Here is a 25320-nt window from a genome sequence, read left to right as displayed (position 1 = left end):
CACAGTTACAACAACGAGCATAGTTTCTGACCTTTGATAACCCTTCTGTTCTTGACTGAATAAGTAAGTTTTAAAAATATTTAGAGGGCTGTAGAGAGATGGCTCAGTGGTTAAGAGCACCGACTGCTCTTCCAGAGGTCCTGAGTTCAAATCCCAGCACCCACATGGTGGCTCACAACAATCCATAAAGAGATCTGATGTCCTCTTCTGGTGTCTGAAGACAGCTACAGTGTACTTACATATAATAAATAAATAAATATTTAAAAAAAACATTTAGAGCATATAGTGCCATGGATGTTAATGTCAAAGAGGGTATTCTCTCTTTAATATGCAAATATTGAAATGTTTAGATAGCAGAACAATTACTTTATAGCCATATACTTTATATAGACCCTTAACATTACATGATTCTTATATTACATTAAAACCTGTGAAAGTCCAGGGTTGGGAAGATGCCTCTGCATGTAAATACTTGCTATAAAACCGTGAAGACTGGATCCTGAAATCCTGCATAAGAAGTTGTCAGGCATGACAGCTGCCTGCAATCCGGTTTAAAGAGCCAGAGCCAGCTGATTCCCCACAGCAGGCTATCTAGCTAGGAAAGCTGAAACACAAGCCCTGTGCTCAGGGAGGGATCCTACCTCTTAGCACAGGAGGTAGACATAAATGGAGAAAGATACCCGATATAAGCTTGAGCCTCCACATACACACATGTGTACCCACATGCATGCATACATGAATGCACATATACCATTCATACAAATACAAGAAGAAAAATCTTCAAATTCCAGGTTTATATATATGAACTGTAATGTTTATCAGCAGTACTTAAAAATCCAGGTTCTTTTTTACAGAGAACTTTCTACACTGAAATAGACACTATGGTAAAACAGGAGAGTATTTGTAAAAACCCAGCTATAAGGGTGTTAACCTGTGATGTTGTTAAACTAGTGGCCCTTTGCCAACATTAATGAATGTGAATGAATATAAAAGCCATTTTAATCTCACATTTGATATCAGTTTTCTTAAAATGTACTCTTTACCAGTGAGCTACTCTCAACCTTTGAAATGTAATTGAAGAGAGAAGTTTCACATATTTCAAGATACTATTTTATGCCATTATCAATTAGAAATCAACCTTTTCATCTAGCTGTCCTGATATCCAAGCAAAAAATATTTGTTCTAGCAGCTCATGGATTACATAAGAAAAGGTCATATTTGTTCTTAAGAAAATTTATATTTTGAGTTAAATTATTTTCATCTAGATAAAATTAAATAGGCCCATATGCCTAGGGCACTGCCCAGGTGTTCATTGTCTGCACCCTTCCAAAATAATGAATAAATGTGGCACACTCTTCTAGCCCTCGTCTCTTCCTCTCCAGGTCTGTGTTCTACAGAAAAATACCAGTCTTTGTGCAACAAACCACCACCTAATAAAGTTTATTAATGCATATTTGTTTTTTAATGTGTTAAAACATTTAAACCCTTTTGCCTTAAATTGAAATAGCAAGATTATTACCTTTCCTGTGGGCTATATTTAATTAAGGACACTTTAAAAAAAAACTTTGTAAAAGAAAAAATGCTAACATGTATAATTTTTAGTAGAAATTATACAGCTAAGTAGAGAGTGTTTCAAAATCTGGTCTTCATGGTGCTCTATTTTAATTCAGGAGTGGGTGTTATGTCTTGATCTTCATTTAAAAAAAAAAAGTCAGACCTGAAAGTATCCTAAAAGCTGAAAAGCCTTTTTGATACAAAAAAAACAAAAAGTTATTTACCCAACACCTGCCTGTTACATAGTAGGTCTAGAACCTCAGGTTTCTGATTTCTCTGCTCTAGTTCAATATTTCCAGATTTTTCCTCCTTGTAAGAAATTGTCTGAAAATTAGCTAAATGTGAGATTAAGATCTTCGTGGTGCTTTGGAAAGAAAAGGCAAATTTTCAGAAACTCTTGAATTGCTTTTCTTTTCCAGGACAAAAAAAGTTAAGGAATATTTTCCTTTTGAGTTTGCAAGAATCTAGAAAAGGAAAATAGATTGCTGCAAGTTCTAGAAGGATGCCCCTATTAGAACGCTGGGCTGAGTGATGACTGACTCAGTCTCTCTCTGCTACTCAGGCTGGATGATTTCTAAGCACTGTAAATGTGGTCCTCACAATAAGTTACTTCTCAGAGTGATAAAGCTTCAAGAAGGTGTCTTCAGGTTCAACATCTGGGGGAGGCCTGCTTTCTGCTTCACAGATGGTGTCTTGTTACATAGCCCTCCAGAGGAGACTTCGGCTGTCCTCCTGTGGCTGAAGAAGAAAGGTTTATAAGGCCTTATAAACCTGTTGTTAGGCATTTTCATATCAATCAATGCCAATAAGCACTATTTTTAACAGCTTTCTTGATATAGTTTGAACTTAAGATAATGATAAATTTTATGTAAATACCCTTTTGCTTTTAATTACTAGATATTAGATTCTTAGAACTAATAATGCTTCTGCTATCCCCTCTAGGATGTTTCCTTTCTGTGTGGGAGGTTTGTTTGTTTGCATGATTTTGTGACAGGGTGTCATACTAGTTATACATTTGAGGATGAGGAAGGAGAAACCCTGTACACTTGATCCACCTGTTTCCTAAGTGCTGGGATTACAGGCATGTTCTGCTAGTCATACCTTCTTTTCCCATTCTGCAAGCAAAAGTCCAAATGTGCTTAACTACCTTTGGTTGGAAAAGATTTGTTAGCAAATATGTTAAATGGTATATGTTGGGGACTTTTCTGTGATGTTGTGGATACTCACAAAGTAAATCTGAAACAAAACAAAAACCCTTTCCAGTTTTGGGGTAGCTTTTTGATGTTACTACTTGTGTATCAGGTTCTGTAGCTGTCAAAGCAAAATTACCCTTTAATGTTGCTATTTACCAGTTTGAACAGAGAAAAAGGGGGTCAGTAGCTAAATAGCAGAGATAAGGAGTTTCAGTTCTTACAAGTCCACTTACTTTACAAGAGCATGGAGCCCTCAGCGTTTCTACCTGACGAGTATCCCTCTCCTTTTTTGTTTCCCCTGAAGTGGGGCAGATGGAGAACATATCTCCAGGACAGATCATTGATGAGCCTATCCGGCCAGTCAACATTCCCCGGAAAGAAAAGGATTTCCAAGGAATGCTGGAGTACAAAAGGGAGGATGAGCAGAAGCTTGTGAAGAACCTGATTCTAGGCAAGTGCTTTCTCCATGGGTACTCTTCCTGCCAGCCAGGGCTCTGCTAGGAAGGCTCCTCACTAAGGTTTGAAGTCTGATTTAATATTTGTTCTAAGTTATTTTCTTGACTGACAAGCCTGCTCAGGTAGAATGGTGCTTGTTGCTTGCTGGTGATCCAAGTTTAGTTCCAGGGCCACTATTATGGAAGAAAAAAAAAAGAAAACAAAGTCCTGCAGGTTGTCCTTTGGCTTCCACAACCACACTGTCACAGGCCCTCACATAGCACACCAAAGCAAATAAATGTTTTTAAAAGATTAAGTTCTAACACTTCTTTTGAGACAGTGATCTTGTCATGTTGTCCAGGCTTGTCCTAAGCTCCTGGGAGTTACCATCCAGCTTCTGCTTTCTCAGCACTGAAGGCCATAGATCGTATCCATGGCAGTCCTAGCTCTGTAGCCTCCAAGTCATCATCTCATACTGCATTATAGTGATGTAGAGGAGTCCTCCCTGAGCATTCATCATCAGTGTGGGACAACATGTGTCCAGGATCCATCTGTAAGGCTCCCTTGAAGCTAAGCCGGTCAGCTCTGGTTTCATGTTAAGGTCACTCAGAAAATTGTGTTTTTTGGTTTTGAGACAAGATCTTATGTGTAGCCCATGCCAGCTTAGAACATGATATGTAACCAAAGCTAACCAAGAATTCAAAGTCCTCCATTCTCTTCCTCCCACATGCTAAGGCCTATATGTACTTCCACTAAGACTAACATGTGTGAGTTGTGTTTTGAGGGGTCAGGGAGCAAACCAAAAGGCCTCATGAATAGTGGGCAGATACTGAGCCACATCCTCAGCCCACTCAGGAAGCTCTTAGAAAGTGTTGATAGATAGTCCTCTGCCCCAAATGAAGTAAGTTCATGTTTCCAGGAAAAAGAGCTTGGGCCAGGTCTAGTACTATTCTGGAAATGTCTTGAGGATTCCCAGTTACAACAATTGAATGCCACTGTTTTAAGTCATTTAGGTTTTTTTAATTTCTCTTTTCATTCCCTAGAAATATTTATGGCTAATTGTTTAGGAAAACACTTCAATAATATGGAAGAAAAAGTAATCAAGGAAAATCTAGCAAAGTATAGAAAAGATGAGATAACTGAAAAGGGAGTAGAAGAGGCATTTCAGGGGGCATAAGGCCTTGACTGTGAGCCCCTAAGAAGAATATTCGGGGAATAAAATAAGGAACAAGTTCATGAGCCCCTAAGTAGTAGTGAGCTAAAACCTTCAGCCTTTGCCATTCTCTCCTCCCGTGTACCACAGTGACTGTGATGGGATTGATAATTACACCTAATTCAACATTCCTCAGCTTCATGGCATTCAGCTTAGCACTATAAATAGCTTCAGAGTGCTTCAGCTTCAACATGATCATCACTTAGCAAAAAGTTTTTAGGACTGGAGGTTTAAAGGGTAAAAAGGATAGAGAGTAAAGATGCGTGTAGAATTTATATAAAGTTTTCTGGAAGCATGCCTTGAGGGGATGTACTGCTCACAGTGGCCAAAGAGAATAGGAACAAGCTGTGCTTATGTCTGAAGAAAGAACATCAGAGGCAGAAAAAGTCTAAGGCCCTGGGCCCTGGGCAGGAGCTATGGCATGTTCAATAGTCAGCAAGGAGAGTTGTTTGGGGCAGAGTGAGCTGAGCCTGAGGAAAAGCAGGCTAGATGGTGTGGAGCACAGTTCAGGTTTGGAATCCTATGTGAGTGAAGAAGCTCTTTGGAGAATTCTCAGAACAAAATTGGCATGATCTAATGTGCATTTTCTTAAGCAAGAAGCTATAATATTATTAATTGTAATTAATATTATCTGGAACTAGGAGGTAGATCTAAGAAACCAATAGGAAGCTATGTTAGCAACCCAAGAAGTGATAATGCCCTAAACTGGGGAGTAGAAGTAGAAGCAGCGGGCTGGAGAGATGGCTCAGTGGTTAAGAGCACTGACTGCTCTTCTGAATGTCATGAGTTCAAATCCCAGCAACCACATGGTGGCTCACAACCATCCGTAAAGAGATCTGGTGCCCTCTTCTGGTGTCTGAAGACCACTACAGTGTACTTACATATAATAAGTAAATAAAATAAATCTTTAAAAAAAAAAAAAGAAGTAGAAGCAGCTAGATTCTGGCTGTATTTTGCAGGGAGCACTAACAAGATGACAAGTTGAGTGCATGGTGTAAGAAAAGTAAGGAATTTTAACACGATGAGGCTTATGACCTGAGAAACTGAAGATGGATGGGGTCCATCAGTAGATCAGATGCTGTGGAGAACTTGACTTGGGAGAGGCTTGGTTTGACATGCCTGAGCAGAGCCATCAGGAAGACAGTTCATAAACAAGACTGGACTTCAAGGGAAAAATCAGGGCAGGATATATAAGTTTTATATAGGTATGCACCCATAGTCAGTAATTTCCCTAATGAGCTGTTAAAATACTGTTTTTTATAACTTGCTCTGAATGATTGAGCTCTTACACAACTGTGCTTTCATCCCACAAAACATGCCTCACAAAGACTTTCAGGGTTACATAATTTTGTTTTTCCTTTTTTCTTTACTCAGAACTAAAGCCACGTGGTGTAGCTGTCAATCTGATTCCAGGGTTACCAGCATATATCTTGTTTATGTGTGTGCGGCATGCCGACTACCTGAACGATGATCAGAAAGTAAGATCATTGCTGACATCGACAATTAACAGCATCAAAAAAGTCTTAAAGGTCAGTTCCACATTCTGCCATTCTCATGGCTGGTAACAATCTGTTCTTCTTTTTCAAGTGTTCTTGTTTTACTGCTTCTTTCTTAGACTTGGCGCAGTTGCTGTTGTAAACCATTTCAGCCTTTCATTGTTACCTACAAGTTCCTCCTGTAGGAGTCTCTATACCCTCTGTGTTAGCTGCTTTCCAGTCCCTGTGACCAAACACTGACAGAAGCATTTTGAGAGCTCAGAGCTTCAAGAGGTGTGAGCCCATCACAGAGGAGCAGTAAGCAAAGACTAATTCACAAATGGGGCTGGACTGTAGTGTAGCTAAGCCTCTCCTAATGATTCCACAACCTCTCAAAGGCCACCACTGCTGGGGACCTGTCATAATGCCTTCTTTCAGAACAGGTTCAGACTAGACAAGTAATCAAAATGAATTTGATTTTATTGCATTTAATTGTATAGAAAAATAATTTTTTAGAGACAGAAATAATTTGCTTTAGGTTTTATTGGGACCAGACTTAAAATGTTCAGCCAAAGACAGGCATGGTGGCACATACCTGGAAGATATCTGTGACCTGCTAGCCTGGCTTACAGAGCAAATTCCAGGCCAGCCAGGTCTATACAGTGAGACCCTGGCTCAACAGATAGGTAGATAGATAGATTGGTAGGTGGGTGAGTGGATGGATGGATGAATGAGTTTTAAGTGTTTTGTGGAAACCAATTATACACATATATATTCATATATGGTCCATATATGTAAATATGCTGATCCTGAGATAAATGTCAAATTTAATAATGTGTAACTTATTCTTATAAGAGATGACTAATATGGCATTAAATTTTTTCATTCAATTTTCGTTCCCCTTATTCTCCAATTCATCCCATGAGTTATCTTGTTACCTAAAGCCCCTGCTTCCATGTGAAAATGTGGAAATGTAAATAAAGAATATATTGAATAAAAAAAAAAAAAGAAAAGAAAAGAAAGAAGCCTTGTTTTCTAATGAAACAGAAAGGGGTGTGATCCGGATGAGAGGGGAGGTCAGAAGGAACTAGGAAGAGTACAGGGGAGTGAAATCATAATCAGGATATATTATGTGAGGAGAAAAAAAATACTTTCAAAAGAGGAAAAAAGGAAAAGATGTTGTAAAATATGCAGAACATAAACTTTAACATCTTACTCCATATACCTGTTGATCTATACTGACTCCGCTATGCAGCCGTCACCTGTCTGTGGGCTGTGTCACCCTCCCTCCTGACACTGCACTGTTGCACCAGCTCCTCTTCCTGCCCCAAACTTCTGTGACCTCAAACAAGGGCTGTTTTCCATATCTGTTGGAAAGTTGTTCTATCATTCTGCTCCACGGTGATTACCAAAGTGTGGGGTTTCTGAAGACTCCTCTTTAAAAGTTCATGTGTATTTTCTAAGTCTATCTCTTAATTTGGGACATACTGATACTAGACAGACTGTGTGTCTACAATTTCTTAAATTAACCCTTACAGATTTTAAATATTTACCCTCTCTCAGCCTAATTGCACAATATATTTATCTATTTGATCACAGCATATTAGCTAATGATTTTAAAAGAATGTTTGCCACAACAAAATTCTACTTTAATGTGCATTGCCTCACATCCACATGTTAACTGGGGTGTTTATCCTGCACTGCTAGTTTAATCCTAAACGAGGGTTAAACAATGGTATAACTGTTCTAAGGCATATTGAGAAAACATACAGTTTTTAGCTCACAAATAGTTTTATCTAATAAATAGAAAACTGAAAATAATTGAGCTTGTCTAATTTTCTCTGTGATTCAAATCTAATTTTGAACAAATACAGTTTATTCATTATAAAAATATTACATTGAGAAAATTAATCTGGTTAACTGATAGAGAGGTGCTGTTCAGTTTTAAATACTTTGAAGTTTTCAGAAAGTGTATTTAGAAGTAACAAGAGTACTTTACTGTGATGGGCAGAGAGGCCCATCCTATTTGTATGAAAAGAAACGGAGGTAACACTGCCCTCTCTGTAATCACCTGTATCTGCTTTTGTCTGGTTGGGTTTTACGTTTGGTTTGGTTTCTGGTGATGCTGAGGACTCTGGTAATGTATAGTATAATCGTAAGCTTTCTGTTAAGCTCCTCTGAGGCTCTCTGCCACTGGACTTCTCTAGACATTACCAAAGACGGTCAGTGACTCTGTCCTGTAGAACAGCTTTTGACTAACATGGTCTTCCAATCTATAAAGATGTTCTCTGCCAGCTCAGCCAAAGACACCACTTGAAACAGATATAATTCACATCTATGGAAGACTTAAAGTTCTTAGTCAAATCTGTATACAAGCTGTAGGGCGATTGTCTATATGTAGGAAAATCATAAACTTTTATTTAATTCTACCAATATCACCAAAGCTAGGTTTTTTTTTCCAAAGTAGAGACCTGAACTCAGTTCTATCTAGGTTAAAAAATTCTAAATTGGATTTAATATCTTCTAGGATTCCTTTCTTAATGTTATTTCAGAAAAATATTCTTTAAAATTTATGAGTTTTAATGTGCTTTATGTATAAAGATATAAATTTTATTATAAAAACAATCCTATAAGAAATTAACCATTCCTCATTGCATATTCTCTTCTGAGTACTCTTATACTATATAAAGTGACAACCAGGATCAAAGACACATATTCTATAAATCCAGGCTGTGCTCTGATGTACTAGTAAGAAATAATATTGTTTTAAACCAATGGAGGCACATTTGAGAGGTAGAGGGAGAAGGATCAGGAAATGAAGGTTAACATCAGCTATACAGTGAGTCTGAGACCATTCTAGGCTTCATTACACCAAAGATAGAGATATATATGGATGGATGGATGGATGGATGGATGGATGGATGGATGGATGGATGGATGGGTAGATATAGAATGCATACATAGACCCTAAATATATCTGTTTGTGGTAGATATGTTTATGTAGATGATAGACAGATATTAAATATATTTCTTTATGTGTATGTATGTATACATATATGAATAAAAGTATGTATGTGTGTGCACATACATGAATGTACTTGAGTGCAGTTCTATGTAGAGGCCAGAAAACAGTCTCAAACGTTGTTCCCCAGGGTTACTCCTTACTTTGAGTTTTGAAACAGGCTTTCTCCCAGGACCTGGGAATCACTGATTCAGCTAAGTTGACTGGTCAGCAAGCCTCAGGAATTGTCCCATCTCTGTCTCCCAGATCCTGGGACATTTCAAGCCACAACACCCAGTCTTTTACATGCATGTTGGGACCAGTCTCAGACTCTCATGCTCATGCAGTAAACACTTAGCCCATATATCAGTTTAAAGATGATAGCTCTTCGTGTCATTTTTTTTTTAAAAAACAAACTCCTAAGATAAAAAAGCATGGTTATTAATTTTAGGCACCTATCCCAGGTAACTCCTGTGTACTATAGACAAACGGTGATGATTCCATGGCTTTCCATGTCTCAACTATTATCAAAGGTTCTTTCACAAACTCATAGCCATCTCCACCATGTCTACTATGTGACCTTTCAGAACACACTCAGCTCCAGCGTCTTTTGAGTCTGCACTCATGTCATTATGGTCAAGAGCCATCCAGTTTTCCCAGTCTACTCAGTTTGGGACTCCTCCATCTCTGGTTTCACTGTTTTTGTTGTGACAGGAGTTTTAATCCAAGCTGCATTTGATGCTGTCAATCTATTTTCCATGTTCTTTAATACAGAAATTATTATGTCCTTTGTGCCTTTTGCTCTTACTGATTCCCTTCATTAATCCCAAGCAAATGAGTCTGTCTGAGTTAGCTGTGAATTGAACCTTTTTCTGCACAAAAGACAGCTAAGTGAGCTGAGTAGGAATACTTTTCTGAGGGCAAGAACAGTAGCAAACATCAGGGGACTGAAGTAAACTGACAATGGCATAAAACTAAAATCTGCTTTATCTGTGTCATAGTTTATGATGATTTGTAAAAGAAGTGGTCTTCTGTGTTGGCCTAGCTTTTTTCCCTAAGGATAAAACAAATTTAGACTTATTTTCTCTTTCAGAAAAGAGGTGACGATTTTGAAACTGTCTCCTTCTGGCTCTCTAACACATGTCGATTTTTGCACTGTTTGAAGCAATATAGTGGAGAAGAGGTGAGAAAGCTTTAGTGGTAAAAACAGCATGTTGTACTTTCTTTGACCTTTTAGAGGGAAAGTTCAAAAATGTTTGAATCATGTTACTTTCCAAACCCCCAAACAGAAAATGAACTGCCCCAATGAAGTTTGTTGTCTTCTGGTGAACTGGGCAATGATGTGGCTTCTTCCTTCCTAGCGTTTAAAGAAAGCATGACAAAAACAAGTCAAGTACCAGCCAGGGAGTAATTACCAGAAAACAAATTTTTTTTCTTAACATGTTTTTTATGTAGAGTTTACAATTGGAGTATAGAATTGTTTAAACAAATTAATCTGTTTAGGCTAACCACAGTACCTTAGATGTAACCAACAAGAAAATTATATATGCACCTGGACATGGAGGCAGAGACAATTGGGTCTCTGAGTTCAAGGACAGCCATAGCTACACAGAGAAATCACATTTTGAAAACAAAAAAGATCATATATTTATGTATACTTGTAGTTAAGTGTTCATTTGCTGTTTCATGGGGTTTAGCTAAGTGTAACACTAAACTATTGATTAAACTGAAAGCTGCCTACTATGTGTCTAACAGAACTCAATGTACTTTGACATGTGATCGTTACAACTTGCCATGCAGTTGGCAGTAAACCCATTTTACAGATGAGGCTCAGTGCGATTCGTCTATCAATCTATAACCTCTTGACACAAGGAGGGCCGTGATTCTGCATCTGCACAGCTCAGAGATCTGTTGCGTGACCCCACCCCATCCAATCTCCCCATCCTTTGTCAGGAAGGCAGGCTCTAGAGAGGCTGGTCAGTAGTACTCTCTGGCAGGCAGAGCAAAGGACTGTCATGGCAGGATGACAGGATATACAGAGATGAGCAGGACACCTCAAAGGGGGGCCTGAGGGAGCAGAATCCTTATCCATTGGGGGTGGGGCAGTGAGCAGTGTGCTTAGGGCAAAGTGACTGGAGATGCTGCCCTTTCTGGGAGCTCTCCTTCTAAACCACTGTTATTGAAATGTAGATACCATGACTTAGAGTAAAATGATGAAGCTCATTTATTTTCTAGTTCATAAAGAAACTAGTCTAATCAAGAGGTTTATGCATGTTCCTCTGGGTGTGATGCATATGCATAGGACTGTATTTAAAAGCTAAGAGCTAAAGAGTTCTTTCAGTTGTTTACTTAGTGTTTGGCAGTAGACCTGCTGTTTTATCAATGAAACATGTTCTTTCTTAAGTTAAATTTCCCCATCTTGCTATTAGAAAGCCTTAAGTATAGATTGCCAGGGTCCGGTGTTATTCAAAGCTAAATAGAAGAGGGTGATGATGCAGGAGTGAAAACACAGGCAACAGCATTGAGAATGATGACCCTGGCACTGGGTAGGGCTGAGCAGGATGCAGAGTGAGGTGGACAGAGGCCCTTGGAGACAGGACAGAGACATTGGCTTGCACCACTAACATTGTGTTGATTCTAGGGCTTCATGAAACACAACACATCTCGCCAGAATGAACACTGCCTCACCAATTTTGACCTTGCTGAATACCGGCAAGTACTGAGTGACTTGGCCATTCAGATCTATCAGCAGCTTGTGAGGGTGTTAGAGAACATTCTTCAGCCAATGATAGGTAAGACCAGTGTCGAGGAGTATCACAGGTGCTTGCTGATAAATGAGGCCACGGGTCCATGTGACAGGCATGTGCTCATGTGGAGAATATAAAATGGTAACTATGAGAGAAATCAGTCTCCAGGTGACTGAAGCACTAGAATCTGTGTTTGCATCCTCTCTCTGAAGATGGAGTAAGCTCTGTCTTCTTTCTAGCAATAGACTTTGCTCCTTTGTCTAATTGTCAAAAACATTTCCACTGCTGTGGCACTGTTGCACAGGGTCTCCTAGGAGGCCACTGAAAAACAAGGTGGCTGGGATGGGTTTGTACTTTGCCTAATAGTCTAGAGTCAAATGGCTGGGAAGGCACTGTGGCAACAAGAACTGCTCTAGGTGTGTGCCGAACACTCCATGTTGTCTAGTACAGCTCCTGCAAATGTCTAAGGCAGGTTGGTTTGAAATAGTGTTTCCTGTTGGCTGAGTGGCACATGTACTTCTGATTGTATATGTGAATGGGGTGTGAATGAGGAGCCATGCACCTCTCTTTATACTCATTCTGGATGGTCATTTATATATTGTCCTATCTGATTCCCTTGGGATGCATGAATTTGCAGGTTTTAATGTAGCAAATTTGTTGTTGTTGTTGTTTCTTTTTTTCAAATTACCAACCACCATCCTCTCCAGGCAGATTAGAGGCTCTTCACTACTTCGGGCTTTCCTTATTTTCTTCCCTTGACCATGTGTTCTCCACATTTCTCTCTTTTTACTTCCCTTTGTGAGCTCATGAATTTCATTTTCTTTCAGAGGCCCTTAGTTAAAACAACTAGGGACATAAAAGTTTGAGGAGGTCATATGAGATAGCAGTTATCTCTTCTCTTGTGCTTTAGAAGTTGTAAATTTAAAACACTATATATTGGCCAAAATGCAGGAAGTAACACAGAGGCAACAACCGGTACCACCAGTCCTTCCTGTCTTTGCCTGTGTGTACTGGCTGAGCAAATAGTTTACCTCTAAGCTGTCCCATTCTGTCTCCATCTCCCAGTTATTCCATACCAACAACAATTGCTTTGAATTAGTATAGAGTTGGTGGGGAGCTGACCTTAGCACAAGGAAATAGAAAAACAATCCAGGCATAGTCGTTGATTTCAAGGGCCTCCCAAGCAGCAAATGGGCATCTCAGAGTAGACATGTCAGAAGCTTTCTAAGGAGGCACTAGTCAGACTCTGAGAGAGAGGTGAGACAGCAGCCAAGAACAGAGACTACATCTGGTGAAACCAAGGTTATGCCAATGTCTCTCTGCAGTGTGGGGACCTTAGAACAGGGAGATGATGCTCAGCTCTCCAGCTCCACACCATCAGCTTTGACAGGCCTTCTCCAAGACTGCTTCCCAAAGCCTTGCCTTTCTTACTGTCTTATTATTGTTTTGTTGTTGTTGTTGTTATTGCTTGAATTAGTGACTTTTTCTTTAATGGCTGAGATCAAATACAAAGAACAGTTATTTGACCACTCTCAAACCCTTCTCAGGTACCACATGCAAGTGCAATCCCAAAGCTGCTGCTTGCTTTAGAAAATGCAGCAGTAAGATTACTTAATACTGTGGGAGACTTCTGCATTTAAAAAACGTAATACTTCATTAAAGTTTAAAATCCAAAGGCTTATTCTTGGGATAGTTCCTTCTCCCACTATTTTCATCCTCCAATCATTTTCTAAACTGTGTGTGTGTGTCTGTGTGTGTGTGTGTGTGTGTGTGTGTGTGTGTGTGAGAGAGAGAGAGAGAGAGAGAGAGAGAGAGAGAGAGAGAGAGAGAGAGAGAGAGAGAAAGAAAGAGACTGAGACTCATACCTGGTTGTTGCTTATCTCTGAAAATTTTTCTACAGTCTCAGGCATGCTAGAGCATGAAACGATTCAGGGCGTATCTGGGGTGAAGCCCACGGGGCTCAGAAAGCGCACCTCCAGTATCGCAGATGAGGGCACCTACACACTGGACTCCATCCTGCGGCAGCTCAACTCCTTCCATTCAGTCATGTGTCAGCATGGCATGGACCCGGAGCTAATCAAGCAGGTGGTCAAGCAAATGTTCTACATTGTGGGCGCCATTACCCTCAACAACCTCCTCCTGCGCAAGGACATGTGCTCCTGGAGCAAAGGCATGCAGATCAGGTGAGCAAGGCCAGCGTGTCTGACAGCCTCTGTCACAGGCCTGCTTGCCTGCTGATGGAGGATGACTTGTTTCTAAGCAGTGTCACGCAGCCAACAGCAAGGGAAGGACTGGTATAGAGCCAGTTCTCCAGCCTGGATGGGTTCTCATTGTTCAGGAGGAAACCAGCTCATCTGTTAAGCTACCTTGTCTGTAGGATTATAGAGGTATGCAAGATACACTACGGTGTATAATTCTCTCTCTTTGTTTTGATTGCATAATAAGGAAATATTAGAAAAATGAAACTTTATAATATTTTGTCATCATGAAATATTTTTCCACATTAGGAATATAAATTAGAATAAACCCATCAGGTTCTGGAGAAGTGTCTCAGTGGTTAAGAGCACTTACTATTCCTGAACAGGACCCAGGTCAGGCTCAGCCCCTATAGAGTGGGTCACACAACTCTCTATAATTCCAATTCCAGGGATTACAACTCCCTTTTCTGGCCTCTGTGCACACTATATGTGCATGGTACATATGCACATACTCAACCAAACACTTTTTTTCCTTTTTAAATTTTTAAGTTAAAGAAAAAAATAGATCCAAAGAGATCATTTATTAACACTTGAACCCGAAGACAAACTATACTCCATTTTTCACTTAATTTAGTTTCTTGTTCATTTTAGAAAAATTGGTCTTGGACCCACAATCCTTCTGCTTCAGCTAGGAATACGGGCATGAAGCAGACATGCCCAGCAGCAGCTAAGTTTCATACCCACTACTCCCCCATTGCCTCATTACTGTAACAACTGAACTTGGGGAGCAAATGATTAATCTGAAGCATCTAGCATGTTCACCTGAGGAAAACAAAGGGATTTTCACTGAGTGGTAGTGGAGCACACCTTTAATCCCAACACTCAGGAGGCAGAGGCAGGTGGATCTCTGTGAGTTTGAGGCCAACCTCAACCTGGTCTACAGAGCAAGTTCCAGGAGACCTAGGGATACACAGGGAAACCTTGACTCAAAAAACTAAAAAAAAAAATTAAAAACTTAAAAAAAAAAAGAGGGGGTTCTACAAAATTTATGGTTACTACTAGCAAACTGTAGTGTTCTATATTTACCACTCTTAACCATATTTCACTTTTAGGTATAACCTCCATTCAGAGATTCTAACTTTTTGTGAAGTTGTCTGCCTTTTTAAGAGTCTCATGTGGCCAGGCTGATCTGAGACTCACAGTGTAACCAAAGAAAGCTTTGAATGCCAGGTCTTCCAGCCTCCAAGTGTGCACCACTGCACCCAGCTGCAGTCACTCGTCTTCATACATAATGTCGCCATCTGCCTGAAGACCTAATTCTGACCGTGTGTCTATCTGCCTTAACTGTATTTGAAATCTCCTGTCAGGTAGCTGGGCACCTCTTCAAACCCTAGCATCTGTGGACTCTTTGTCTCTTCCAAGGGCGTTCCCTTGACCTTCTCTTCTGTTTCTAGGCTTTCTCAGGCCACTGTCCCCATTGCCAGGGCCCTTCCCTAAGAAGTTTGAGTACAGGACATATGTTGGGGGATCTGGCTATTCAGTCACCCATTTTGGAGTCTTCTTAAGGAAGACAGAGTGCATGAAGAATCAAGAGGTTTATCCTGCAAAGGGAACCTGAATTTCAGAAGCCAGAAGTACATTCTAGGCAGCTGTTTAATAAGGACAGAGTCATATGATATATTCCGTTTTGTTTATTAGCAAGTCTAATAACTTTTCCTCTGAGGACTTTGTTTCCATCTTTCAATAAAGAGTTGCAGTCTCTTGTCATTCAGTCTTACATAATTACGATTATAAGCCTCATGACTTTATAATGATAAATGTTAAAGCACAGCTGATTAGATTTTAGAAAATTGAATAAAAATACTACCTGTCACATTAACTGACAAGACTACATACACAAAATTAAGACATTTATGACAGCATTCAGCAAATTTGCATTTTCTTTCTTATTCTCTCTTACATTTTCTCTTTTTATTTTTGGCATAGGTACAATGTCAGTCAACTGGAAGAATGGCTACGTGACAAGAATCTAATGAACAGTGGGGCCAAGGAGACTCTGGAACCTCTCATCCAGGCCGCTCAGCTTTTGCAAGTGAAAAAGAAAACTGACGATGATGCAGAAGCCATCTGCTCCATGTGCAACGCCCTGACCACAGCCCAGGTACTGCAGCCCCCCCACAGGCAGCGGCACAGTAGCCATCCCAGAGGGGCTCGGAGGAGTCAGGCCTCCGTGACTCCTCTCCTCACTGGCCTCCTTCCTTAGCCGAAAAGATACATATCTAGTGTAAATCTGGAAGAGAGGGGATTTTATTATCAATTAATTTCAGTACTGCTCATAGTCATATGTAGACTATTCAACACAGAGTAAGTGTATTGCAATGTTCTGGGCCCCACAATACAACCTGGAATAAAAACAAAGTCCCTGCTCTCATGAGGGATTTACTCTGTGGAGTTTCCACTCCATGAAGTTATTTCTATGTTATTCAGTAGCTAATGGTTCTTTAGATTTTTCTGTTTGAGGCCAGTAGCATGGCTGCAGCAGAAAGTCACTTGCTGGCCAGCCTGGTGACCTGAGCTTGACCGCTGAGACCACAGGTGGAAGAAGAGATCCGACTCCCAAGGGTCATCCTTTGACCTTCACATGCAAGCTCTGGCCTGCCTGCATACACAGAACAATTCTCACTCTGTCCTAGATGCGATCAATTCCCTTCATGCAGCATCGTACTTGTGGAGTAATTACTTTAATTAACAATAAGAAATTTCCACCTTCATGAGCTTACAGCTCAATAGGGAAAAAAGAAATACTTGAAGTTAACATCAAAAAATGTAGCCTGTTCTGTTTTTAGTGCTTTACAGGAAGTACTGACAGCCTCTTCTGAGAGGTGCCACTCCCAGCCTTGAACTATGGAAGGGCCCGGACAGGAATGGTGTTAGAGGAGTCAGCAGCAGCCAGAGGAAGGCCTCAGGCCTGCTGCTCTCTTCACCTGGTTATTTCTTCTCTCTGGTGCTTAGCTCTTCATCTCTAGACAGTGTGATTCCCTTCACTCAAGGAAAACCACTGGAATCATAGTCATAGCTTCTTAGTGCCGAAATTTACAGAAATCATTGCTGTAAACTTACTCTCAAGCTTTTGAAGTTTTCAGTATTGGTAATGGTCTTGAGGTCTTTTCCATTTCTGCCAAGTAACGTCATAGCGGGGAAACCTGATCACAGATGTTTCCTGTCCTCCAGCTTCTAGAGAATGTGCTCTAGCACTTAATATTTCAACGTTACTCATGCCCGGAAGGATTAAGTCGACCTTTAATTTGGTTATTGACTGGCTTCATTTGGCAAGTCTTGGTGAACAGTCCTGTGCAGCTTTAACCCATCTCTAAGTGGCTGATTCCTGAGTCCTTTCAGTCCATGTCTCTCTCTGCTTGGCGTACTCTTTGCCTATAGGTTGGCATTGTCCTGTACTTAACTTTCTGTTTAATTAATTTAAATGTAAATAATCACATGTGCCTGTGACAACTAGTGTGTTAGCAAAGCTTTAAACAACAACTTGAAATCGAGGCTGGGCGTGGTGGTGGAGGCTGTACTCCCAGCACGTGGAAGCCAATGTAAGAGGACAGGAAGCTTGAGACCAGCCTGGCCTGCAGAGGAAAGTCACATCTCAGCCACACAGACAGGCACGGCCTTGAGGCTAACTGGGGCTACATAGTGAATTCCAGGCCAGCCTGAGGTACATAGAGATCGGGCCCAAGCTCTCTGATACCATAAGAGGAAAAGAGACATGACCATTTTTTAAGACCATTTTTAATTTACTTCTTAACCTTTTGGTTATTCATTTATGATGACTTTCTTTTCTAAACACGAGATTTTAAGATTGTTTAAAACTAATAATATTTAATTCTGTAATTTTAATATGGCCATGCATGCTTTAATATGAAGACAGCAAGTTGCAGAACAACATTACCAGAATTCATTCCATTTGTATAAAAATATCATAAGCCAGAGCTTGTAGAAAGTCGCTCAGTGGTGGCCCAGAGCATGCAGGAGATGGGGAGGAGAAGCAGGGCGCTTCCCCAATCATATTTTATTTTATACATATATATTTATACTGTTTAAATGGTTTTCCCATTTTCCTTCTCTTTTTTTGTTTTGTTTTGTTGTTGTTGTTGTTGTTGTTGGGTTTTTTTTGTTTGTTTGTTTTTTCTCGAGACAGGGTTTCTCTGTGTAGCCCTGGCTGTCCTGGAACTCACTCTGTAGACCAGGCTGGCCTCCGAACTCAGAAATCTGCCTGCCTCTGCCTCCCAAGTGCTGGAATTACAGGCGTACGCCACCACCGCCTGGCTTTCCTTCTTCTTAAAATGTTGTGTAACTACATTCTTCTTGTAAAAATTCAAACACAAAGGCAAGTGTGCCCTTTGGTTCCTCCATCCCTCTTTCCCACCCACCCCAGGGAAACTGAAAGGGAGGTACAACAGGCCCAGCCCTCTCTACAGATCATGAGGAGCTGTTGGTAAAACAGTCCTCGCCCTTTCTCTCTTCAGATCGTCAAAGTGTTGAATCTGTACACACCCGTTAATGAGTTTGAAGAAAGGGTCTCTGTTTCATTCATCCGCACCATACAGGTAAGAGGCTTTTTTCTTTCTTACTGATTTACCACGTGGTCATTTGAATGGAATATTCACAATGTTTTTGGAAGGATAGTGTGTTTTTATCATTTGCTTTTCCATTTTACTTATTTTGCAGTGTGTTGACTTTTTTATAAGTTTATAGTCCATAAATATTTTAATAAAAAAATTAACATTTTCATTAAATTTTTAATAGAAATTTTGGTAGAAAAAATGTCTTACAAATTGGAAGGATTGATACCCTGTTTGTCCTTTTTTCTTAATCTTTTCAGATGCGGTTACGAGACAGGAAAGACTCTCCTCAGCTGCTCATGGATGCGAAACACATCTTTCCTGTCACTTTTCCCTTTAACCCATCCTCCCTGGCCCTAGAAACCATCCAGATCCCAGCCAGCCTGGGCCTGGGCTTCATCGCACGGGTCTGAAATGCCATCCAAGCAAACATAGAGGATGCATTTCTCCTCAGAATATGAACAGTTGTTTCCAGGGAACTACTGAAAATACATTTTTAAAGAAGTACTGATCCTCTCTAAAAGAAGGTGTTAACTGGAAATCCATCCCCCAGAATCCTTTGGATTGGGAAGACACTCCTTGTACTGTTACCTTTAAAGCAACATTCATTCTTTATCAGTTGGGAACCCTGAGTTTACATACAGCTGAATGGTGGCAGGGAGGAATGAAAGGAAGAATAAAAGGGGAGTGTCTTCAGCTGACAGCATTTAGCTTAAATCTTTAGTGCTGCATTTAAGTGGCATACAAAATACAATCCCATATGTATGAACTTTCATGAGCAAGGCACAAAGAACTGAAGAAAATCACTGAATACATATCATAGCATCTTAGGAGCCAATCATGTTATTGTCAAACTGGATCAAAAAAAAAAGTAAATAAACTGGCAACATTAAAGTAACTGGCCAAGTAACTTCCGTATCTGTGTCACTCAGCATAGCGATGTGAAGACCGTTTGCTAGCAGGGTAGATGCCCATTTGTACTGTAGCTTACTGAGCATCTGAAATAGCTGCTGTGTGCTGTCACCTGGCCTAAGTGATAGTCTTATTAGGCATTACAAAATAAGCTTCTCTTTCATCAACTCTGTTTACAATTCAACCACATCAGTTCTAACCGGATTATATGCAATTATCCACAGGTTCATCCGCATGAGTAGCAGACACTGGGGAAGTAGAGTTAGACAGAGTGGCTGTTGATGTCATTGCTGATCAGGATGTACTACATTGACAAGTCACCTGTGTGGATATCACATCATGGTATAGTGTTGTGTAAAGTTACATATTTTAGTTCCCAGATCTGATTCTTGCCATGCATATAGTCAACTTGATGAGTTTTCTTTTTAATTTATTAGGTGTTAGTTTCAGTCACTATCTAGAAAGGACTATCAGAATATTTATGATTAAGAGCTTGAAACTGTTTATCCTATAAGTTATTCAAAATAGGCATATAAATAAATCATTATAATTCAGAGGGCTTAGGTGTTACAACCTCTATAAATGTTCTCAGATACCACTGGATACTTTTAAAACATCATATTATAAATACATTAAGAAGATTTATGTAAGAAATATAAAAAGATTATTAAATTTTATAGAGGATTTGGTTCTGTAAGATCCAGATTCTGAACGTTTTCATTATGAAATTCTAATTAAGCATATTCTCCATTTTTTTCTGGAAATCTTATATAATAAATCCTTTGGGTTTTGTAGGAGCAAATTCTTAGCTTTCATTCCTCTGGTTCTTAATTACAATCATCAATTTGTATAGTTTAACTGTAAGATGGTCTATAACAGTGACATTTAAATATGTGCAATATTATTAATGAGAGCTAAACGGTTTCAAGTCAATGATAAATACTGTTATTAAACAGCAGTTATTGTTTATTATCTTACTGGAGCCTGAATGTCCTTGTTTATAAAGTAAGAGGGTTGGACAACTGGTTGTTCCAGCCTCTTCCCTGTTTACAGTTACTCATGCTTGGTTCCTAGAGAAGGGGTCACAGTTACTCTGTCCTGTTGTAAAGATCAGTGTTTAGTGCCTGTCAGTTCCCTAGGGCTAATACACTAAGTCACAAGTTTATGTAGCCACAGTCTTTTAACATTCATCATTTAGGTACTTTAGAACATCCTACTTATTTGTATTATTTTAAAGTTACTTAGTTTAAGTAATTTTTGTTACATGATAAACTTTTTTGTTTGTTTGTTTAGTGAATTTTGTTTTTTGTAGTGCTGGGAATTGAACCCAGGGCCTCATGTGTGTTAAATAAGCACTCTATCACTGAGCTACAATCTCATCTTTATTTAGTTCCAGTACATTTATTTATTTGCAGAACCTAAAACACTAACAACCATCTTCAGTTTTCCTGGGTTTTCAGTATTGTTTCAGTGAACAGTTAATGCTTAACTAGTACTGAGTGTGTCAGATAGCAGAGAGGGGTAGAGGGTAGCAGTGAAGACTGCTGAGCAAACAGAGCCGCATGGAGGCTGTCTTCCCTCACTCGGGCCGGGCAGGACGTCCACATCCTGCTCCCAGCGTAGCCCTGAGAGGGGTGCTGGTGCATGCACGCCCAGAGTCTTGTCACAGTCACTGTCCCTGAAACCCCATTTTCCTACTTTACACATTTGTGCCCTACAGTTTCTAGCACTTTCTCATTTTTCTCTGTTGTCAAGAGCTGGGGCTCCTGTTCTATAGCTGTTCCCATTTTGTAGTTCTCCTGTCTCGGTGACAATAGTTCAGAGTCTATGATTCCAAGCTTCAGCTCTTTCAAGCTGCTCAGAACCCAATGGTGATTGTGTGCACTGCTTTGTTAAGGAGAGAGGCACCGGACTTGTGCTCACTTGTGTCCTTTGGGCTGAGTGAGGACCACTCACCTCCTCTCTGTTATCCATACTCTCCTAGCTTCAAACACACACCCAGCCTCCCCTGCCTGTCCCATCCTGCACTTCCTTAATCTTACCAGCCTGATGGCTTTCTCTGGCCCTGGCTGACGTGCATGGGACTCACCTTTTGGGGTTCTGTGTACACTCGTCCTTGTCCTTGCCTCTGTACTCCTTAGCATTATCACTAATTGGCTTTTCCGTAATTCCACTATGGCATACTTCGACTACCAAGAAGGAACTCTTGAAAGACGCACCAGCACAGCGGTTCTTCCTCATGGTAGTCCCTGCCCTGCAGCCCCCACTCTCCCCGTTGCAGATGCAGCTCACTCCCTTGGCATCCACAGTGAGGAGAGAAGTCGTTTCCTGTCCCTTCCTGCAGTTTTTCGTAGCCCAAGGCTTGAATCTACCTTAGAGTAACTCAGAATGGGGAAAGATAAACACAAAACGCACAAAGGACAACTTGGTGACTCCTTTGCAGCTTTGAACATTCCATGTTACCTGGCACTGCTTTGGAAAGCAAATGTACGGAACTATAATCCAAAGCCACATGATAGGAAGTGTAGCTCTGAGCCAGTTTAGATGAGTTGCTTTGTTACTGATTCAGTAGCTAAAGAAAGACTCCTTATGGGTGAGCAAGTGTGTGTAATACACATAGTCTTTAATAGTGTATACAGAAGGCTATGGAAGTACTTCAGGTCTCAGTGTCTTGATTATTATGAGAAATTAGTTTTCTGACAATTGTAGGAAAAGAGGAGCTGCCGCCATCCTTGGAACTCCACATAGAGTCCCTCTCTCACACACATACACAGTCACCAGTTGAGAGTTCTTCAGAAGGCATGGTCAAGGGTCCTCTGAGTAACATCAGCCTGTTAGGATGAAGAGCAAATGTCCATGTGGCGCTGCATGGTCCTGTGGAAAGTAGTGCAGAAATAGTACCCATAATGCATGTGCTTCACGCCAGCATCTCTTCCTCTGTTACCTCACTTCCTCACAGCGTCCACAGTAGACAGCTCCCACAATCAGTGGGGATGCTAATTTGGGACAGTGGTATAGTCAGTGACTCGCTGGGGGTGACACTGCCCTTTAGCAGTAAGGGCAGAGGCTGTCCTGTCTCCTGGTGCTGTAGTGTGCCCTGGGCTACTAAGGGGCTCTTCATCTTTATTGGCATGTGGGAAAAGACAGATGCGGAGCACTGGCTTGCTCCGTGGAGGCCGGTGCACAGTGCTTACAGCCCCAGCTGTGACTAGGCTTGCCTTTATGGTGAGCCAGTGCTCCTCCACAGGTGGGACACTCAAGTCAGAGGCTGAATAGAGAACTACAAGGGCAGGAGGCAGTGAAAACCTCAGATGTGAAGAGGCAAGGCAGGCCACTCTCCACAACCCTGAGGTTTTCCTGGGAGAGCCCCTGGCTGAACTACACAGCCTGCAGAGAGCTCTGGAGTTTTAATCTGCAGCACACGGGAACCCAGGACACTAAGTGCCTCCCTCCCTAAGGCTGTCTGCCATCTGCAAGTCGAGTTGGTATAAGTTTGGAAGTGCCACAGCAGGCTGCAGGGGAGGAGCTAGGAGCTGTGCTGTGGGCAGGCATGCTTGAGGGCTCAGGCATTTTGTGGTGAGTGCTTTGTAGTTTGTTCTCAGGCTGTGCTGTGAGGGCCGCCTTAACCCTTGCCCCTTCCCTTTTAGAGCTGCCTTAAGTTCCTGAGAACTTGTCCTCAGTGAGGGGTATCTTTCCATGTTTCTCAAGGTCTTGTAAGGATTTCCAACCACTTATCCCTTCCTCCCCTTCCTGCATTTCCTGCTGCCTGTATACTGCCATTTCCAACCAGAGGTTAGAATTTATAAAGCAACCAATGAAATGTTAGCTTTAGGAATATTTCTGGGTTAGTGCAACTCCCTGAAACAGTAAGCAAATTAGCATGCGTGGAAGCAGGAACGAAGTTAGTGTATTCCTGGGTGTCTTACCTTTCACTAACTCTTTCTAATAAAAGCAAAAATACAACTCTAAAAATCTTTGTATGGACATCCATTTAAATTGTAAAGGTGCCCTACTGTAAAAGGCTGAGTAAAAAGCAGGAAAGTAGCTGTATGACATTCTAATCCGTTATAGTACCTAAGTTAACTTTAGAATTATAGTCAGTTTCTCAATAGGTCAAAAAGCAAAAGATGCCATGTCAAACATCTCCCAAATGCATTTTACATAATTTTTATTATATAATTTGGTCTCCTAAAAAAATGTTCACTAGCTTAATTTAATGGGTAGAATTAGATTCATAACATATCTGAAAACAACTAACATTTCCTTGGCATTGTGATATTGTTTGGAATAGTTGGGGAAATTTTAGGTTTGTTTTTAAAGGTTGAAATTTCCGTGTATAATTCAATGCTTGGGAAGTGAATACAGACCCTTGCGTTTTCCAGAGTTAGTAGCTTCAAATAACTTATTGGTACCATGTGTAATAAAATCTTAGCCTCTCGAAGTCATGTGAGACATTGTTTTTCTCACAAAAGGTGATTTCTCCTTTAAATGTGAATACACATTGTGGTTGATTGTGATTTATGATCGCCAATTATGTTCTTTGGTTGGCTCCTGAAATAATAGTAATTTTCTTGTGTTTTTGGAAAGTTCCGACTGCCCCAGCAGTTCTGTGCAGGTGAGCTTATGGCCTTTAACATACTGTGGTTCTAGTTCAACTGTTGAGCACTCACTGACTGACTGTAAAATGGGCCTGCCTTTGAGATACAGTAAATGGGACGTTGCAGTTTTCAAATCCTTTTCTTCCTTGGATCTGGAGAAAGAATTTTCTTGATCTACACAGTTAATCTCTGTAAAGTGGTTAGTTGAAGAAGCAGAAATGCTGAGAGGTGAGAGGGATTACCAAGCCTCTCTGGATCTCAACCGAATCCATTCCAGAATACTGCACAGGAAATCTTCTAGAATGTTAATAATTCACCTCATATCAACAAAAGCCTTGGAAACATGAGTTTTTCACTGGGTATTACCTAATGCTAAAAGGAAAGCCAAAACAATATCAGAATGACATTTTATGCTCTAAATTTATAGCCGTCTAATGTGCTTAGTATGTATTTGTCGTTAGTGCTGTATTCTCCTAGCTATTGTAGAAAATTGTTGAAATAAAGATAAGGATATTAAAAACCATTGTCTTTGTCTATAAACCCATTTCACATTTTAAAACAACAAAACAAATTGTCACTCTGAAGATGAATTGCTGTAAGTATAGTCTCGGGTCTTAGAAAGTGAATTGTGTTCATTCTCCACCTGTGCTGCTAGAAAAACAGCAGTGTGAAAACTGCAGACACTTATGCAAGCAGAGCAGCCGGACAGATGAGGAACTGTGGCCGCTTGGATAGCCTGGGATTCTCTGGCAGAAAAATAGAACCTAGGAATTTGGGCCTTCCAAAAGTTTAAACAAGATCTGTGTCAAAAGTTAAACTTTTAATGCAGTAGGAGAAGAGCCAGATGTGCCGAATAGGATAAATGTCAGGGGATGTGATTATGACAGCTGTTGATGGAGAAAAAACAATCTGTTGTGTACATAGTCTCATCTGTAGTCACATGGAAACAAGTATTAAATCCTGCTGTAGGCTGTTCCATTTGACATCAGGAAAAGTTCATCAGACTCATTTATCAAGGAATTTCCTTTCTAGGGCACCACAACAGGCCCTGAAAATACAGCAGCAGGAATTCTATTCAGCAGCTAACCCGTGGAAATACATAGTCTTGTGTACATCAAGATGTTACAGAGTCATGAAAAAATAACATTTGAAACAGTTTCTAAATAGATTAGAACTCAGTCAGGGTTATCTCTCCAGAGTAAGATCACTCTCATGATAACATTTGATGCTATCATTGCAATTCTTTTTTTTTTTTTTTTTTTTTTTTTTTGGATTTGGTTTTTTTGAGACAGGGTTTCTCTGTATAGCCCTGGCTGTCCTGCAACTCACATTCTGTAGACCAGGCTAGCCTCGAACTCAGAAATCC

General features: G+C 40.4%; 1 protein-coding gene across 1 annotated transcript in view; it reads left to right on the top strand.

The window, feature by feature from the left end:
• Myo5a (myosin VA) overlaps window positions 1-24477 on the top strand; it is a 159709-nt gene extending 135232 nt beyond the window's left edge. The window contains exons 34-41 of the mRNA XM_052187803.1: window positions 3052-3198; window positions 5770-5924; window positions 9965-10054; window positions 11513-11663; window positions 13519-13801; window positions 15803-15977; window positions 18349-18429; window positions 18705-24477. Coding sequence (XP_052043763.1) covers window positions 3052-3198; window positions 5770-5924; window positions 9965-10054; window positions 11513-11663; window positions 13519-13801; window positions 15803-15977; window positions 18349-18429; window positions 18705-18857 — 1235 coding nt within the window. The 3' untranslated portion in view covers window positions 18858-24477. The remainder of the gene's footprint in view (window positions 1-3051; window positions 3199-5769; window positions 5925-9964; window positions 10055-11512; window positions 11664-13518; window positions 13802-15802; window positions 15978-18348; window positions 18430-18704) is intronic.
• Window positions 24478-25320: the final 843 nt, after the last annotated feature.

This window comes from Apodemus sylvaticus, chromosome 7 (assembly GCF_947179515.1).
Source record: "Apodemus sylvaticus chromosome 7, mApoSyl1.1, whole genome shotgun sequence".
In the NCBI taxonomy this organism is placed as follows: Eukaryota; Metazoa; Chordata; class Mammalia; order Rodentia; family Muridae; genus Apodemus; species Apodemus sylvaticus.
The sequence above is the reverse complement of the archived record's forward strand: the minus strand, read 5'-3'. Positions and strand labels throughout refer to the sequence as shown.